The sequence below is a fragment of the Apostichopus japonicus genome, chromosome 4, assembly GCF_037975245.1.
Source record: "Apostichopus japonicus isolate 1M-3 chromosome 4, ASM3797524v1, whole genome shotgun sequence".
Taxonomy (NCBI): domain Eukaryota; kingdom Metazoa; phylum Echinodermata; class Holothuroidea; order Aspidochirotida; family Stichopodidae; genus Apostichopus; species Apostichopus japonicus.
In genome coordinates, this window is record NC_092564.1 from 27,212,748 (window position 1) to 27,232,220 (window position 19,473).

Below are 19,473 nucleotides of genomic sequence, written 5' to 3' on the forward strand. Positions count from 1 at the left end.
TTTTGGTTTGCAGGTACTCTGGATGAAGATAGTGAAAGTAGCGATCTTGACCAAGCATGTTCTTCCAGGTCAACCCCAAAGAGAGTTTGTCCAACAAGGCAAAAGCATTGTTGCCTGGTAAGGAAAATTGTTATCCTTAAGCCAGTGACATATGCAGGGGTCCCCAAACAAAGTCCAATCTGGAAAAGGTCCACTTTTGCATTATGGCACGCACACAGTCCCACACATTGCTGGACCTCTGTTGACCGCACATGACCTTTGACTGCTGAAAAAACTAATAGAAATAATTCACTCACTATGGGTCATGGTGGCTTAGTGCCTTTTGCATTTAACACACAGGTTGTGAGTCTGAGTCCCACAGGTGGCATAGTCAATACGTTGAATCCTTGTGCAAGACACTTTACTCCATTTGCTTCAGTCCACCCATCTCTAAAATGGGCACTAGCTTCGGCTAGGGGCTAGTTAGCAAGGGATTGACGGATTGGGGGAGTGTTTCACTCCAATTCCACTTGCATCATGGAAACCAGGTTTAATTAAGCACCGACCTTATGAGCCATCTGGCACAGAAGAAAACCTACCTACCTTCTCACTATGGGTAACCTACCCACCAAGTACTGTATAAGCTCAATTGAATTTTACCTCATTAAGATATATATTGTTTACAAGGTTTCTATGTTTGACCTCTGTTAACCTCCATATAAAACAATATGGGTCATATAAACACTCGAAAGAATACACATACTAAGTATGAGCTCAATTGAAGTGTGTCTTGTCAAGATAAGGTGTTTACAAGGTTGTCAGTGTTTGACATCTGTTGACCTTTAAGAAAAACAATAGGGACCATGTACTCACTATGAATAATCTACATAACAATTTAATTTAAATTGAATTTAATTGAAGTTTGTCTCAAATTACGATGATTAAAGGTTAACAGTTTTTTACCTCTGATGAACTTTGACCTCAACCAAAAGCAATAGGGACCATGTACTCACAAAAGGTATTCTACCTAACTAGTATGAGCTCTACTGAAGTTTGCCTTAAGTATCAAGTTATTATGTTTACAAGTGGCATCACATGCATGTCACTTACCTATACACATATATACATCCATACACACAAGGATGACTGCATAGACCTGTTTCTTTTCCTTCTGCTCAAGTCATAGTTGTAGTCACACTAGCAAATACTCAGTAAAGTACCGTACTGTATCTTAAATTGATGCTGAAGAATTGGTCATATGATGCTAAGATCAACTAGAGATAGCTATATTGTGCTAACCACCATAGCTAGAGAAGAGCAGATTGGGATTTTTCAATACCTGTTTGCCAAAAAAGATTACACTTAAGTAAAACTACTACCAGTGGCAATTCAATTACCTCTTGGGTTTATGCCTAATTCTGCAACAGATATCATTCATAGCATTTATAATTTTTTTTGTTCCAGTTGATCCATATGAGGAGGACTGTGAAAGTGATATGGAATCTGATACAGAGTCTTGGGAAAACCAATTGAAGAGATTACACAAATCCTTCACTACAGGTAGGATATTTTAACAATTTATTGATTCCTTGCCAAAGGCCGAAGGAATCTATGTGATGGTGATGGCGTGTGTGTGTGTATGTATGTGTTTGTGTATTCATGTATAAGTATGTGTGGGTGCAGGGGGTAGGAAGCTTCCAAAAAGTGGGGGGGGGGGCACAACATCAGAGGGGCACTTTCTCATTCCACAACCACCACTCGTTATGCTATAAACCGATACACACTGGCCAAATCACTTATACTGTATTTGATGTGTTAGTATGCTATCAATACAATTTTGGTGCACATAATAATTTAATTTTTTTTTAAATTAACAAAGGCTTAAGATATCCAAAAGACAGTTCTTCATCAAAGGGGCACATTTTATTTGCCAGTAGGGCACATTTGCTATTTATGAAAAATAGTTGGGAGGCACATGCCCCCAGTCCCCCCCCCCAAGCTCCTATCCCCCTGTATGTGTGCATGTATATGGTCATTTTCACAATCAGTGGTGTAACTTTTATACACTCAGGGCCAAAATTTCAAACACCATATATATTGAAATTTTTACTAACATCACATGTTAAAGGGTTCAAATTTTTGTAACTTCAACTTTTTGGAGTTTAAACATATATGTTTACATATATGTTTATGGGTGTAATTTTTCGGTGACTGTATGACTCTAGGAAACTTTATATTTTTAAGCAACCATATTTACACAGTGTTAAAACAGTACTCTGATTCAAGTAAACTTTAAAATGCTTAAATCATTATATGTTACTTAAAAATGAAAAGGATTTGGCAGAAAGTTTTTAAAACTATTACAGATATTTCCATGTTAACTGAAAATTTATTGGAAATCAAGGATTGTTTTTCTTAATTTTAACTTTAAACTATTTAAAAAAAAAGATAAGGCCAAGTCAAACACCCTAAATAATGTCTCCTCTCAGAGGGCTAATATCCAATCCAAGTTGCCCAAAGCTCATTCTTTGCATCATAACTATACATGTCTTACTAGTTTAGTATTGAAAACAAAAAAATAAATGTTTTAATTGTGACCAAATTTTGACCTTGAAATGCCCAAAATAGCCCAAAATGTTGTTAAAATGTGATGTTTGAGGATGCCGTTCACAGGCATCGTTGAACATGTGACCCTGAAAATGCAGTTTATTGGTAGTCCTTATGCTAGTGAACCACCCTCTTAATTATTAAGCACCTGTATGCTAATGCTAAGAAGTTGTTGTCATTTGAATTAATCAAATCGGCTTGTGCAGGCATTTTTATATATACATATGAACTACGTGATTTTCACAATTTTCGAGTCGTGAATTTGAGTAGATAACACAAAATACACAACTTTTTGACTTGAGTTTTTAAAAATAGAGTCAATACACTCCTGAAAAATGGTATTTAAAGAAAAATTCAAATTTGCCCACAGCCCCAAATTGGACCCCCAATTAGGGCCAGAAGTGAGATTTTTTAAGTTTGAGGGCGCTGTTCGTAAAAGTTACGACCCGCTCAACATTTTTTGGGCACTTTTCCCATACAACTACCACTGGACAAGGATCCTATGCAAATTAAAACTCAAACATGCCATTGCTTGTGAATATAGAGCACACTCAAAGTAGGGCCAGAAAAGGCCCCTATCTCATTTTTTGCCATTTTAATACGAAAAATTGAGACTGTAAAATGTCCTCAAAATTAGCTAAATTCGAAAGCTGGTCACATGTCTTCCATAATATAAATTTGCAATATCAGACATAAAATACTTTATGCAAAAGATGCCTCCAAACTTGACATAAATTTAGGGCTCTCAAAATGCAATCTGGATTTGGTTGCTAGGTGTGCCAAAAACTTTTCAAAAGTTTTTGCCCAATTTCATCCTTTGAAACATGTGGCAAGACACCATATCAATTTCAGGCGATTCTGAGAGGGTCGACGTGGAATCGACCCAAAAATCTGTTGATTTGGCATGGATTGACCCAATTAATAAGGACCTTTTAAAAGATATTATCATACTGGTTGCTACACTCCTACAGAATTACTGTAATATGATTTTTAGTCAAGGAAGATGTTTATTGGATAAGTAGAGATAAAATTTCCAACTAACCTGTTTCGGAGGTGACAAGATGTTTCGGAGGTGACACATGTTAACGGAAAGTTAAGAATTTCCCAGAAATTAAAACGACTGGTCATGTTGTCACAAATTTTACTCAAATATTACGTTAGGGGGTGTGGTATATTTTAATAAGTTTAAAATAGCTATACTATTGTTTACATAAATCTTGGGCTGAAGATTGCTTTGTTTCGGAGATGACGGAAAAGTTAACGGAAAAGTTAACATTAAATTTGAAATTTACACAATTCTTTTAAAATTTGCAAATGAAAAATATTTTAGGGACCAGATATTAGACACATTAGTTATTGTAATAATGCAACCATACTTAACAAAATTTACACTGCTTAATTAGAACTTAGTTGCAGTCAAACTTAGGTACCAATTGTTAACGGAAAATGTCACCTCCGAAACGACAAAATCTAGCCACCGGTCCTTGGAGAAGGGAAGGGAAGGAAACCTGGGGAACACAATTGCATTTTAGTTTGGACACTTGTTGATAATATCAACCAAATAAGAACTGGAAAACACCTTCCACCAAAAAGTACAGGCTTTGACAAAAACAGTGTAGTTGAAAGTGTATGGCTGAACTAGCATATTTTAAGCATATTTATGGCCACCAAATCCACCTGAAGAACCAAGAAAGTTTGTTAAGCTACCCAAGGTAGACTTCACTTAGGATGGTCAAATGGCAAAAAATCTAAGAATTATGGTTTTTTTAAAAAGTTGTATGATACAAAAAGTACTCATGATGTTATGTTACAAGATTTTGTAAAAACTGATAATTTTTCTTGTTTACATGATGAACAAAATGAGGGTCTTGATGGCCCAATTCAGCACGAGGAACTGCTAAGTGCCCTTAAAAAGATGAGTAATAATAAGAGTCCTGGTATAGATGGTTACACTGTTGAATTCTATAAAGTGTTTTTTAACGATATCTCTTGGTTTTTATTAAGGTCACTAAATGAATCCTATGATACTGGGTGTCTTTCAATCACACAAAGACGTGGTAAAATTACATTGCTTCCAAAAGGGCAAAAGCCACGACATCTCTTAAAAAACTGGCGTCCAATCTCTCTCCTTAATGTATCCTACAAACTTGCATCCTCATGTATTGCCAACAGGTTAAAGCAAGTTTTACCTTATTTGATTAGTTCTGATCAGTCAGGGTTTATGGCAGGTAGATTCATTGGGAGAATATAAAACAGGTTTACCATATTATGAGTTATACCGAGATAAATAATATTCCAGGTCTTTTACTCTTAATTGATTTTGAAAAAGCATTCGATTCAGTTTCACATGAATTTATTTTCAAAACGCTAGATTTGTTTAATTTTGGGGAAGGCTTTAAAAGATGGATCTCAGTATTTTACAACAATGCACAATCTTCAGTCTTGGTAAACGGCCACATGACCCGATTTTTTGATATTAATTCAGGATGCCGTCAAGGGGATAGTCTTTCGCCTTATATTTTTGTTCTGTGTTCTCAGATTTTAAACATTGCCATTAATAATTGTGTGGATATTAAGGGTTTTATCATACGTGATATGGAATATAAAGTTTTACAATATGCCGATGACACAACTATTATTTTAGATGACACTGAAAATTCTCTTTCACAAACTTTTAAGCTTCTGGAAAATTTTCACAATATATCTGGTTTGAAAATTAACATGGATAAAACTAGTGCTGTTGGGATAGGATCCAAAAAAGGTAGTGATGATGTTTTATGTAAGAATTATAACTTATCTTGGGTTGGCGATAATATATTCTGTTATCTTGGGGTAACATTGTGTACACAACTGGATGTTATCGTGAATGTCAAATTTACTTCGCTCCTGGCTTACCTGTCTCGCCACAACCTTAGCACCCTCATTCTACCGTGCCTAGAATGTCCTGGTAACCTTTTAACACTGTGCACCCTCTGTGACCCGGCTTCACGGGTCACTGCCCATCCTTCTCATTCTACCAATCAAAGCGTCCACTTCGTTATTTTTCGAGCGGATATTTTCCATCGATTTCTGTCCACTTTTGGTTCTAGGATCGGAAATTTTTTTCCACCTACTGTTTTTAGAAGCAGTTCTAACCGTTGCAGCCCGATAAGTATCCTTTTCCTATTCTTTGAGAGGTTTTTAGGGCTGGTTTTTGTTAGCGGCGTTCGCGCCGTTTTTTCTGTGCAGAAAACTAGCATTGGTAGCAGTTCTGCGATTTGTTTACCGTAGTTACGCTAGTTCCCGCCTTTTAGGCTACATACGCTATTACGCTATTTTCCCTCACCCACTGTTTAGTTGTTGTTCACTTTACTTCTCCTGCCTTTCGTTATTTTTCGTTATCTTTTGTTATCTTTCTCCTGCCCTTCGTTATTTTATTTTTGTTAGTTCTCTCCCCCTTGTGGGTTGGCTTAGGCCTATTTGTTACCTTGTAAGCCGCGGGCCTCTAGCCGAGGCACGGTGTTAAGGTTATTTGTGTTTATCCCACAGATCTTGTTGCTTCTCTCCCTTTTAGCTCCCCCACCTCCCCCTTCTCCTATCATTTCTTTAGAGTTTTTCCTTCCTTAACCGGGGTTTTCAGTCATGTCTAGGAGCCAGTTGAAGTGTGTTAATTGCTCTATGTTCCGGCCAGGGAGGGCCTGGGATGAACACGATCTCTGTCCCAAGTGCCGTACGTGCACGAGGAGGGACCCCTGCCTGGTGTGTATTGACTTCACCCCCAGCCAATGGCTAGACATTGATACCTGGCTAGCAGGCCAGAGAAGCAAGCTTCAGGATAAACTCGACCTGCTCCCCAACCCCAGTGGTTCCCGAACTACGGGAGACCGAGCACAGTTAGGAGAGGAAGAAGAAGGAGAGGTGTTGGAGAGGGGTCCAGAAGGGGCCGAGGAGGAAGGAGAGAAAGGGAAAGAGAGAGAAAGAGAAGGAGAAAGAGAAAAAGAGAGAGAGAAAGTGCCTCCCACGACGTCCGGCGACGTCCGGATCAGTTATGACCAAGGGGAAAGGCAAAGACAAGGGCAAGGCTCCGGCCAAGAGAAAAGTGCCCAAGAAAAAGTCCGGCCTCGCCGGCCCCGAGAAGGCTTCCCAACCTGGGTCGCAGAGAAATAACCCGCCGGAGAGGCAGGTGTCACGGGCACCGACAAGCCCAATCCGAGCTCCTTCCGGGGCGCATAGCAGAGAGCCAGCTGCCGGAGGGTCGCTGTCCAACCAGAGCCGGTCCCGGAGCGGGGACCGAGAACCACAGCCATCACGATCCTCAGCTGGGATCCCCGACCAAGACAGCAGAGGAAGGATTCCCTCACGCAAGCCGGCTAGACGGGACCGCACCCGATCACGGTCCCGATCTCTCAGACGAGGTACCAGGAGGGGATGGTCGCCAGCATCAGACCAGTCTTCCGACTCCTCAGACGATGGATACAGAAGGGCTAAGAGGAGGTATCGACCACACAAACAACGTCACGAGGAAGAACCCTCGTGGCTAGCCCAATTGACAGGTCTCCTCAAGCCGCTCCTCGAGAGAGAGCAACAGAGAGTCGAAGCAGAAACAGAAGCCGGGAGCCGGAAAGCGGCAACAACGACCACTACGGTCGGAACCGCCCCTGGAACCGGAGGCAGTCACCCTCGGAGAGGACACTCTGGACTGCAGAGCCTCCGTAAATCTTTCGGGTCTGGAGGACAACTCTGACGTCCCCCCGGAGTTTGACCCTCTGGAAGAGGAGTTTTCAGGCAACTTCGAGGAAGAGGAGACTCCCACGGCGGGAGGTACTTTACCCCCGGAACTAACCACGCGGGTGGCCGAAATCTTCCGGAAGCACCTTGGGTTCGAAGACACTCCCGAAGAGACAGCTAAACCGACCAGAGTTTCTAAACTCACAGCTACAGGGGAGACTTCTACCCGTCAGAAATCTACCATACCAGTCGACGCCTCCTGTTATGACAGGTTCGAGGCAATCGCGGACAGAAAGAGATGGACCGCGTTTCCGGCCAAAGCGGAACGAGCCATCAGGGTCCCGGACGAAGCATGGAAAACTCTCTTCAAATGCCCGACCATACCGCAGGAGGCTAGAGAAAAGCTGAGGTCCGAGCAGGGCCCCTCCTCCTCACACATCTTCAAAAACCTTCTTGTGAGACTGGCGTTCGACCAGTTTGCTAGAGTCGCCATACGTTCAGTGAAGGCCAGGAGGGAAAATGTCATTTCCTCCATCCGCTGGCCGTCCGTGGAAGCTAAGGAGAGAATGCTAGCCCTGCCCTCCTTGGGAGACGATCTCTTCGCTGGCAGTTTCAACAGAAACTTCAGGTGGAAGTCTCACGCAGAGAGACATTAGCCAAATCGGAATTCCGCTCCTCGGAGAGATTCAGGGCAAGACCGCACCGCCCAAGAGAACCCAGACCAACCAGAGGAGGCAGAGGAACGTCCCTCAGGACACCCATGAGAGGAACCCCACGGGGCAGATCAAGAGGAACAACTAGTCGACCACCTCGCCCGTGGGGAACACGAGGCTCAGGCAGAAGCCCGGCGACGACCCGACGGGACGGCGACCGCTCCTCCACTAGACCGCCGTTTGCCGCCCGGCCCTAGGGGTGCCCACCTCACCACAGCAACGCCGCAGGTGGGGGGGAGACTTTCACTTTTCACCCAGCAATGGGACACTTTGGGCGGGGACAAGTGGGTATTGGAGACGATTTCACAAGGGTACAAGATAGAGTTCACCTCCGCCCCGCCCTTCGGGGAGGGGGAAGACCTACTCCAATACCCACGGACCCCATCCAACAAGCAGCACTAGAAGGGGAAGTATCAGCCCTGCTGGCAAAGCGGGCAATTGTAGAGGTGTCGGGAGAGGCGGGACCCCTCTTCCGCTCCTCCCTGTTTCTAACACAAAAACGGGACGGATCTTGGCGCCCGATCTTGAACCTAAAACCCCTCAACAAGAATTACGTAGAACCAAAACGTTTCCGTATGGAGACCCTAAATTTAATCCTACCCCTACTCAGAAAGGGCATGTGGGCGGCAAGCGTAGACTTACAGGACGCCTACTTACACATACCAATACATCGACACCACCAGCGGTACCTAGCCTTCCAATACGCCGGAAGGAGATTTACCTTCAGGTCACTCCCGTTCGGCCTGTCTACGGCACCAAGAGTCTTCACAAGAGTGGCAGGAACGGTAATCGCCTACGTCAGGAAAGAAGGAGTAACGTTGTACGCCTACTTCGACGACTGGCTCATAGTAGGAGAGTCGAAGTCCAATGCGGCACACAACGTACAAAAAACGGTGCAGACCCTTCAGGAACTGGGTTGGATAATCAATCAAACAAAATCCCAGCTAACACCAACACAGACGATCCAGTTCCTGGGGGCCAGACTAGACTTCACTACAGGCATAGCCAGTCCCTCAGAACAAAGGATAGAGGCAGTCAGAACGGCCACAGCCCAAATCATATCGTCACAAGAGTCACCTACTGGAACGTGGCTCCGAGCCCTGGGGCTAATGGCCAGCCTGGTCGACGTGGTGACATTATGCAGGCTAAGCATGCGTCCGCTGCAACTCCACCTGCGGAAGACGGCCAACCTGCTAACCCTGGACCAGACAGCGCCGATCCGCCGATCGGAAGAAATCACCCCCCATCTACAATGGTGGCACGACACAGACAACTGGGACCAAGGGGTCCCCTTCACCACCAGTCTGCCAAACACATCGGTCACGACGGACGCCTCGCTGACAGGGTGGGGAGCCCACTGGAACAACTTGACAGCCTGGGGGACGTGGTCCACAGTAGAAAAGTCATGGCACATCAACTCACTAGAGATGTTGGCTGTCAAACGGGCCTTAGGGTCTTTCCACGAACACCTGAAAAACACAGCAACCACCGTCTTCACGGATAATACCACCGTGGTAGCGTACATAAACAGACAGGGGGGCACCCACTCCGAGAGGTTATGCCAGCTGACCTGGGAAGTCCTGATGACAGCCAAGGACTCCGGAATGACACTACGAGCGTCCCACATCGCCGGAAAACTAAATGTAATGGCCGATGCCCTGTCCAGAGGACAGATGGACCCAAACGAGTGGGCGCTGTCACAGGAGACATGCAACAGGATCTTCGAAATCTTCGGCAAACCAATGGTGGACCTGTTTGCGACGGCGGAGAACGCCAAACTCCAGATCTTTTGCTCCAGACAATTCCACCCCAGGGCGCACCACATCGACGCCATGTCCTTCCCATGGGACAATCTGGAGGCCTACGCCTTCCTGCCGCTCTGCATGATCGGCCAGGTCCTGAGAAAGATTCGCCACTCCAGAGGAAGAATCATACTGATAGCCCCTTTCTGGCCCTGCAGACCATGGTTCGGGGAGCTCCTTCAACTTCTAATGGACATCCCAGCGATCCTACCGGACACGCCCCATCTGCTGTCCCAAAGACGGGGGACCCTCATCCACCCAGACATCAAAGGGCTGCAACTAGTTGCGTGGAAGTTGTCAGGACTTCCCTCCGACAGAGGGGCTTTTCGGAAGCGGCTGCCGCGATCGCGGCTGACGCCAGAAGGGCAACAACCGTTGCTACTTACGACTCCCGACTACGCAAGTTCGGGGAATGGTGCCACAACAGACAGGTACTGCCAGCCGAAACCTCTTTGGCACAGGTGGTAGACTTCCTTCACTCCCTCTTCGAGGAAGGCAAGCAAGTGTCGACCATCAAGAACTACAGGTCGGCAATTACCGTTATACATCGTGGGTTTGCAGATGGGTCCACCCCAGGCAGCAACAGGGACATCTCCCAGCTCATCAGGGGGATGGTGAACAGGCGCCCCCGAATCAGGCGACTCGCGCCCTCGTGGAGTTTATCAGCAGCGCTGCAAACACTCACCAAACCGCCGTACGAAGCCATGGCCTCAGCCTCGCTGGCAACTCTTACAAAGAAAACGCTTTTCCTGATCGCTCTGGCGTCAGCAAGAAAAAGAAGCTGTCTCCACGCTCTCTCCACCAAACAGAACCATATCAGGTTCGAGAACCACGGGGTAAGAATGGTCCCCGATCCGGCCTTCCTAGCCAAGAACCAGGTCCTATCCTTCCTGCCGGGGGACATTTTTATCCCCGAAATAAAATCTCTCTCTTCAATCGCAGAGGATAAACTGTGGTGCCCAGTCAGAGCTCTCAAATGGTATCTAAACAAGACCCAACACCTTAGAGGAACAACCACGACCTTGTTCATCTTACCTAGAGCACCTTATTCAGCGGCGTCTAAAGACACCATTTCTCGATGGCTGGCGGAGATCATCCGCCCGTTTACAACCGGCACGATTACACCGAGAGCCCACGACATCAGGGGAGTAGCGGCCTCAACAGCTCTTTTTGCGGGAGTCCCAGTGGAGGACATCCTTAAGGCAGCAGCTTGGCGAACACCAACAACATTCGTCACCTGCTACCTTTCTGACTCCCTACAGGCTGAGACGGCTTTTTGTAGCGCGGTGATGCGAGGTCCGGCGGGTATTAGGTCCCACCCCTCGGGCCTCCCACCATCGGGCAGTGCCACTCGGTGCTAAGGTTGTGGCAAGACAGGTAAGCGAGGAGCGAAGTAAATACTCCAAAACTTACTGGTTTGGATATTTACGAGTGACGAGCTTACCTGTCTCCATTCCCGCCTCCCTCCCCCGAGGGGGGTGGGACGCAGCCGGACGGAGGAGCGGTCGCACTGACTTGACAACACACCTTCCAGTACAGGCCAAGAGACCTGAGAAAAGGAGGTGCCTCCACCGAACGAGTCCTCGTACGGCCACCTATTTTTATCGGTGAGTTCATGGTAAAGATTGTTTATCTTGACCGGTAGTAACCGGTGGTAGCTTGTAGTAACCGGTAGTAACTCGTAGTAACTTGTAGTAACTTAGAACCACTTTGAGTTACTAGGGTTTTAGTGTCGTATATCCCCTTTCTATATGAAGTTACGTTACATATCTCACTTTTGGTTGTCACTATACTTACCTGTCTCCTCACCACAACTACACTACGGTGTTCAGGGCGTTGGGTCTAACTTAAGAGTATCTCCTGCTATCCTAGGCCTCTTTGTTAGAGCTAAGGGGTCAGACGTGGACGGGGTCGTAGAGGGTAGTCTCCCTCCCTACTGGGCGGGAAGTACTCCCCCTCCCGTCGGAAGCGTCAGAATTTCGATGTTAGTTCAGGAGTCGAGGGGGTAGCCTTCCCCTTCTGTCGGGGAGGACTACTACTCGACTCCAAGGCAGAGACCACTTTGGAGGGCTTTGGTCTCATTAGAAGGATGGGCAGTGACCTGTGAAGCCGGGTCACAGAGGGTGCACAGTGTTAAAAGGTTACCAGGACATTCTAGGCGCGGTAGAATGAGGGTGCTAAGGTTGTGGCATAAATATCCAAACCAGTAAGTTTTGGAGTTTACTGTATGTAACTACGATGCAGGCTATTACAAAACAAATTCACCACTGGTCAAAGAGGTTTTTGACAGTTTTAGGTAGAATAGTTGTGGTAAAATCCCTTTCGTTGCCAAAGTTGAACCATCTCGTTCTTTCACTTCCAACCCCAAGTAAAGAAATTATCAAGGAGATAATTTCCAAGTTTTATAACTTTGTATGGGGAGGTAAAGTAGATAGGATCAGTAGAAATAAAATGGCGCTTCCCGTTATAAAGGGAGGTGCTGGTATGATCCAATTTGAACCTTTCGAGAAGGCACTAAAGATTACTTGGATTCGTAGATTACTTAAATATAACATCGACAGTAAGGTGTATAATTTATATAAAGTGAATACTCCTAATTGTAATTTTGATTATTCTTCTGGTACTTATTGGGATAGAGTTATTAAAGAAAGTAAAAATACCTTTTGGAAAGGTGTTTTTTCAGCCTGGAAAGATTTCACTGTTTCGCTCAAGCCCCAAAATATTCATGATGTTTTAAGTTCCAGTATTTGGCACAACGAAAATATTAAGGTGGGTAATACATGCATTTTGTATAAAGATTGGCAAAGACATGGTATATTATATGTTAACGATCTGGTAAACTCTAAGGGTGAGTTCTTATATGCTGATGAGATTTATACAAAATATGATGTGAGAACAAATTTTATTTACGTGCATGGTATTAAAAAAGCAATAGAGAAATCCTTTTCTGGTCTATTAGGCCATATAAATATTTCTCTTGCACTCCCATTTCAAGGCTTTCATATTAAAACTGTTTTCATGGATCCTAAAGGGTGTAAAAGGTTTTATAATATTTTATTAACAAATAATAAGGTCCAATATAAATGTATTCACAAATGGAACATGCTCTTGTCCCCAATTTTGTCTGAAGTACAGTAGATTGGTATAAGGTGTGCACATACAATTGGAAATGTACTTCTGAGGTGAAGCTCCGTTGGTTTCAATTTCGTCTGCTTAAAAGAATTTTAGGGACAAATACTCTCATGGTTAAAATTGGCAAAACCATTGATCCATTGTGCACTTTTTGTGGGGTAGCAGATGAGAGTTTAATTCATTTATTCTGGGAATGCAGCTTCACTCAGAAAGTATGGAGGGATTTTCAAATCTGGGTTCAAATTAAATTGAACATTAATATTGTAGTTAGTAAAGAGCTTGTTTTGTTTGGAAATTATTTGTACAAAGACTATGTGTTTAATAACATCCTTCTGGTTCTGAAATTTTGTGTCTACAAAAGTAAGGTTAAAAATGAGAAACCTTCCTTTAACTATGGTAAAATTGATTTAAAGAATTTTTATCTAAAAGAAAAGTTTATGTATCAAACTAGTTGTAAGCATAATGCTTTTGATACCAGTTGGCATAAGTGGAAATCTTTATTTGAAGTTTAATGATTTATTTTTTGTTGTCATTAATTTTGACTATTGGTCATAAATTATATGTTATTTTGAAGGAAAAAAAATCTAAGAATTCTGGTATTTGGTCACTGAGTTACAAAGCAATAAGTGCCAATATTGAAAGTTACACCACTGATTGTGAAAATGACCATATATGTATGTGAAAATGTGCTAGAAAAGTGGTAATCCATGACCAATCATTTGCACTTAAGTTCTTGCTTTGGCCACCATATGGCATGAGACACTTAAATGTCCTAATTAACTGACTAGAAATGTCTGCAATGAACTTGGGAGGAAAATACATATGACCTTTAACCTACCTCTATAAATAAGACATGATAAATTACTATATTCTGTATATTAACTGTTAAGGTAGCATACGCCCGTTAAAAGCCCCATTGACTTACACACTAAATCACAAACGTAATGCCTTCTCTAAGTCTAGATAGAAGTTTTCACTTGCTAAACGCTACCCATCACTGGATAGCTGACAAGTTCATGGCACCGTCAATTTTCCATACCATGACCGTGACTTTTCGTCACTTGTAAACAAACCTCTTTACTCGGCCGTAAACAATCTTCGTCCGCTGCTCCTGGGAGGGATAAACTGATCTAAAATTGCCTCAATTTTACCCAATTTTTTAACCACATATGCTTCCATACATGTTCTTTAACATCCAAGCCACAAAAAAGCTCATCCTAATTGATAACATAGCAAAAAAGTTGTTCTCCTGCTCCTAATTGGCACTTTTCCTGAAGGAGAACACTTGCCGCGGATTGATATAGACCCTAATATGGAGTATGCCACCTTAAGAAATCCTGAATTACGAATCTCCATTGTTGTCTTTATAGTCAAGACTCCTTCCTCTGGGAGATGCAAGAGAAACATATCCTTGGACAAGGAAGTGTTCATTTCTAGCAGATTTTCTGACTTGATTTCTACTATTACTACACATATGACATGACATTTCCAAAACATGTATTGCTAATATTGTGTTAACCTGTATGTAATGCTAATTGCAAAGTGTCTCGTGTTTGATATAAACAAGGCCAGTAGGTGTGTTAAAGTTGATTTAGCTCGAGAGAGTGCTAGTATACTAGTGATAAAGGTGACCGTTTCCTTGTTGCTTTCACTTCTTGTTTACTTTGTCTGAGTTATTTAGGCTCCCAGTGCTTCAGTCGCATGTTCGATTTTCTTGGGAAATGTTAGGTGGGAATACTATATTACAGATTTGAAGGAAGATTAAACCTCAGATTTTATTGATACCATTTTTTTTTAAAGGAAGCTGGGTTTATCTGCAACCTGAATTTATTATACCTTGGCAATTCTGTACTGATATGTTTTAGATTCACTTTGTTTTATTGTACCGGTGAAAATATCAGTCTCGTAAACATGTGTGGGTGTGAAGTATTAAAGAGGTATGAAGGTAGTTTTTACAAGTCATAAGTGTGTGTGAATATTAGATCATTAACCACTGATATTAATAGTCATCAGTGTGTCCCCTACACATACTAAAAACATCAAATAACGAGAAGTATATTATTTCAACCCACAAAGCATATAAACTCACTGCGACATATTTATCTAATTGAACACCCACCCACCCATCTCAGTATAATGTAGAGAGGATGAAAGCTTTTCGGGAAGTACTTTGAACAATTTTAGCGTGTTAAGCATTTGGCCGATAATTGAAGAATTGTGGACAATGGTTAATTCATTTAAATGATACCAAGAATGGGAGATATGAATTAATCATATTGTCTTGACTTATTTCAATCTCTGAGTCTGCTTAAGTTCTGTGACGTTAGCAAGTATTTCGGTCTGAGGTGGGTGAAGGGTAAACCATTCTCATGCACTGAAGTCATGTGAAAAGTGCACTCAGTCATGTGATAAGTGCACTTAGTCAGGTGATATGTGCACTCAATCAGGTGACAAGTGCACTCAGTAAGGTCATATGTGCACTCAATCAGGTGACAAGTGCACCCAGTCATGTGATAAGTGCACTCAATCAGGTGACAAGTGCACTCATTCAGGTGATATGTGCACTCAATCAGTTGACAAGTGTACTCAGTCAGTTGATATGTGCACTCAATCAGGTGACAAGTGTACTTAGTCAGGTGACAGTGTGCACATGTCATATGATAATTGAAATCTTCCAGCTGAACAAACATGAGATGGGAGAAGCGTGCTCCAACTGTGGTCTGACTTCATTGTGTCAAGTCAGTCTCCTAATACTGTTAGGTTCAGTTACATTTTTTGTCGTCCAAAGTTGTTATTTAACAGAATGCTGTTGATGTTGAGTAACTTACAGCAGAGATGTTTGTGTCTACAGCCTAGCTCCAACAAGGACGTGCCCCTGGAGGATGAAGCCTGGTACCACAGCGCCCTGCCAAGACAAGAGACGGAGGAGCTGCTGAAACAGGAAGGAGACTTCATTGTCAGATTCAAGAGCGACGCCTCCGGCCAGTACGTGCTCTCCTGCAGGTCCGCCGATAAACAGAGGCACTTCCCGATCGTGAAACAAGACGATAGCACGGTCAGTCCATTGCGAGTTTTTAAACCTGCAGAGAGTTAACCTATCTATGACAGCAAATCAATCTTGGGACTTATTTTTGCTGATAGCTATTATTACAAAAGTGCTTCTTTTTTTAATAATAGTATAATATATATATATATTATATTATATGTAATATATTAGCATAATAGCATATTTTTTAAATAAAAGCATGTAAAAACACCATGTAAAATACACATTTTGGTGTTACAATACCATCCTCTGTAGGCAGTGGTGTGGCCAGGGGTCCTCAAAGGCCCCCCTTCCACACATCTTGGTCCCCCTTCCCCTTCCTCCCTCACATTACAAAACTGAAATGGCATACTGTGTGTGTTTGATATGATATATCATTAAGCCTGACTTTTCTCCTCCACACAATTTTTTTGAATGTCTGAATGTTCTGGTTTTTAACAGTATCGATTGGAAGGAGGGAGTTTTCGGTCAATCCAGGAACTGGTGAACCATCACATGTCAACTCAAACACCAGTGACGAAAGCCATGATGATCAGAAATCCAATAAGAAAGGTCAAGGACGAGCACGACCTTCGACACAAGGACATCCTGCTGGACACCAAATTAGGACAGGTGAGTTTCATGAAAGACACAATGATTCAATCTTTTAAAGGGTGTGAAGACTCGCGCAAAAAAAGAAACGTCTAATGCCAGTAATCTGACCTAGTTTCGAATGAGGTGTAATAGAAGTGTTACACACCACCATCAATCCCAGCAAATACACATACAGCTCGCTACCGTCAGTAAATTAGACACTAGTGTACAGTCAGTACATACAGCTGCGGTCAATACCCACAGCACAGTGTACAAACGATACAGCGATGGACATCTCAGGTCCAGCTAGAGATAACAAGGTATCACGTTTCATTACTGTCTGCATTTTGTAGCGACACGAACAAAACGTCACTTGCAAGCAACAGAGAGTTAACTTTTTCAGATGGCAGCACGCTGTTTGGGGCGAGTCTTTATTGCCTTTAATGGTAATGAAAAGTTAATTGGTAGATGAGTTAATTTCACTGACATTTACCCACTTTGTACCAGTGACCCTGAAACCTTGTAATTTTTGTTTGGCCAATTGACTTGTATTTGAAGCTAACAGGGATGACCATGTGTGCACAACATGTGTCATGTTGTTTACTCCAGTCTATTCCTATCAACACAGTATGTGTGTGCACTAATGTTGAGTTAGTTGGGGAGATTCTTACTGTTGGTACATGGGCTAACGTAAGATGTTAGCTGAATTCTAGTGTATACCCCTTCAGCTGTAGGCAATGAAAAATTACTGTTTTAAGGTTTATTAAGCCACTGGTTGCCTCTCATGTGACATATATTGTGAGCTCTCATGTGACATATCACATGACCTCGCATGTGACATCTCCTTGTCTATACTACTGTTGCATTCTTCATTTAAGGTGGAAAAAAAAAGAAGAAAAAAAGTGAATTTTTATATGAATATCTTGTTAGAACTGTATTAATTACAACCCATATGGTTGTAACTCTTCTCTATTGCACCCCAAGTGAAATAAAATATTAAAAAATGAAAACGGGGGTGGGGTGGGTGAGGGGGTGGGTTGACTGCATTGTTCTTTTAGTTTCATAAGCATCCTTTTTCTTGTGTACATGCAGGGACATTTTAGGTGACATCCACAAAGTGACATTCAAGAATAAACCTGTCGCCGTCAAGACGTGCAAGGCCACAGTAGATGCTGCAACGAGAAGGAAGTTCCTCTCAGAAGCCTACATCCTCAAGAATTGCAACCATCCCAACATCGTCAAACTTATCGGCGTGGCAACAGACAGACATCCAATCTACATCGTCATGGAGCTTGTTCAAGGTCAAAAACCAGTAAAAAATGGATTTGACATCATTTCTTTTTTTCTGTGACAGCTATCAAATTAGTTAGATTAGGGGGGCAAATTTGGCCTTTGATTTATTAGGGAATATGGTACACCGTAAACATCTCATTGTATATGGAAACCCTGCCACTCTGGTTAGTTGTATGGAGAAGTATTTTCTGGTCGCAAACAACGTGAAATTTTATCGAAGAGTAAAATGTTTCCTCACTGCTAGTTTAATAGCCCAACTCAAGATCTATGCACCTAACTGGAGATTTATTGGTTGATTGAATGTAACCTATTTTGACCGGCTTATAAATATGATAAATATCCTTATATTGTCCATATATATCCGTATATCATAAATATCCTTATAAATATCTTTCTAAATATACTGTGACATTTTATAGAAATTGAAGTTTTGTACGGTGTATTTCTGGTTACACATTCAGAGAAGATTGCAATTATATATAAGCTCTTTTATTAGTTTTTGGCTTGCTCTACACTGATGTGCAATATGAACCATGAACAGAGGAACTTTATTTGCGTACGTTTAGGCTTGTATCATAATTAATACACACAAAACAGACTAAACAACAATAGATTTATGAGATGAAATCAGTAAATTGTTTAAAAAGATTGATTTTACTGACTGATGTTTGCTTCTCTGTCACCTTTGCAGGAGGAGATCTTTTGAAGTTGCTTCGAGATGACAGCAAGACCTTGAGTGTCCCCGAGAAGATTAAAATGAGTGAAGACACAGCACCAGGGATGGCTTACTTGGAGGGCAAAAGTTGTATTCACAGGTAAACTAGAAATTGTCCTGGGATTAATAAACATGTGTGTGGGTTTATGGATGTAGGCATGGGTATGCATGTATGTTAGTATGTATTTGTTGAGGAACAAACAAGAAGAACTCAGATAAGTAATCAGGACTCTTGTCTATTTAAAACTTTGTGTGATACCTGCTTTCAAAGGGAAAATGTCAAAACTGAATACTAAAGACAATTCTCGTTACTTAACCAAATAAGGAGAATGGGACATTCCCACTGCTTTTAAAAATTAGACATTTTGCTCTTGATGGTTGTAATTGTAGAATGCTGCCAGTAAATTGTAGTGATAAGTAACTTTCTGTTAACAGATTGAACCTCACCACCATCATGCAACCCCCCCCTCCCCACCTCACACCATTGATCTTCTATCCATCTACACGAATGTTAGAATAAAACACTCTGTGGAACTGAAATGATGTTAACATTATCAAAAATGCGGCAACATTAAGGAATGAAACCTCAAGGTAGGGAGAAATTTTTGGGAGGGGCCCAATAACGTGAGATGCCAAATGCTCTGTATATTACAGCAGATCTAGTAGATTGATATATGGTCACTGCCATGCTCCCACAGTATACCTCTGTAAAACTAATGGTCATGCTTTCACCTCATTGACAGAGACCTGGCAGCGAGGAATTGTCTGGTCGGCACGAAGAATATTCTGAAGATCAGCGATTTTGGAATGTCGAGAGAAGAAGAAGAGGAATATCAGATCGACAGCAACACCATGAGACAGATACCAATCAAATGGATGGCCCCTGAGGCCATGAACTATGGTAAA

General features: G+C 42.5%; 1 protein-coding gene across 1 annotated transcript in view; it reads left to right on the forward strand.

The window, feature by feature from the left end:
* The first annotated feature begins 575 nt into the window (after positions 1–575).
* Positions 576–19,473, forward strand: part of LOC139967011 (tyrosine-protein kinase Fes/Fps-like) — a 36,134-nt gene continuing 17,236 nt past the window's right edge. Inside the window, exons 1-7 of the mRNA XM_071970608.1 lie at positions 576–595; positions 1,444–1,539; positions 15,792–15,995; positions 16,428–16,598; positions 17,652–17,860; positions 18,544–18,667; positions 19,311–19,468. Of these exons, the coding sequence (XP_071826709.1) occupies positions 17,845–17,860; positions 18,544–18,667; positions 19,311–19,468 (298 nt within the window). The 5' untranslated portion in view covers positions 576–595; positions 1,444–1,539; positions 15,792–15,995; positions 16,428–16,598; positions 17,652–17,844. The remainder of the gene's footprint in view (positions 596–1,443; positions 1,540–15,791; positions 15,996–16,427; positions 16,599–17,651; positions 17,861–18,543; positions 18,668–19,310; positions 19,469–19,473) is intronic.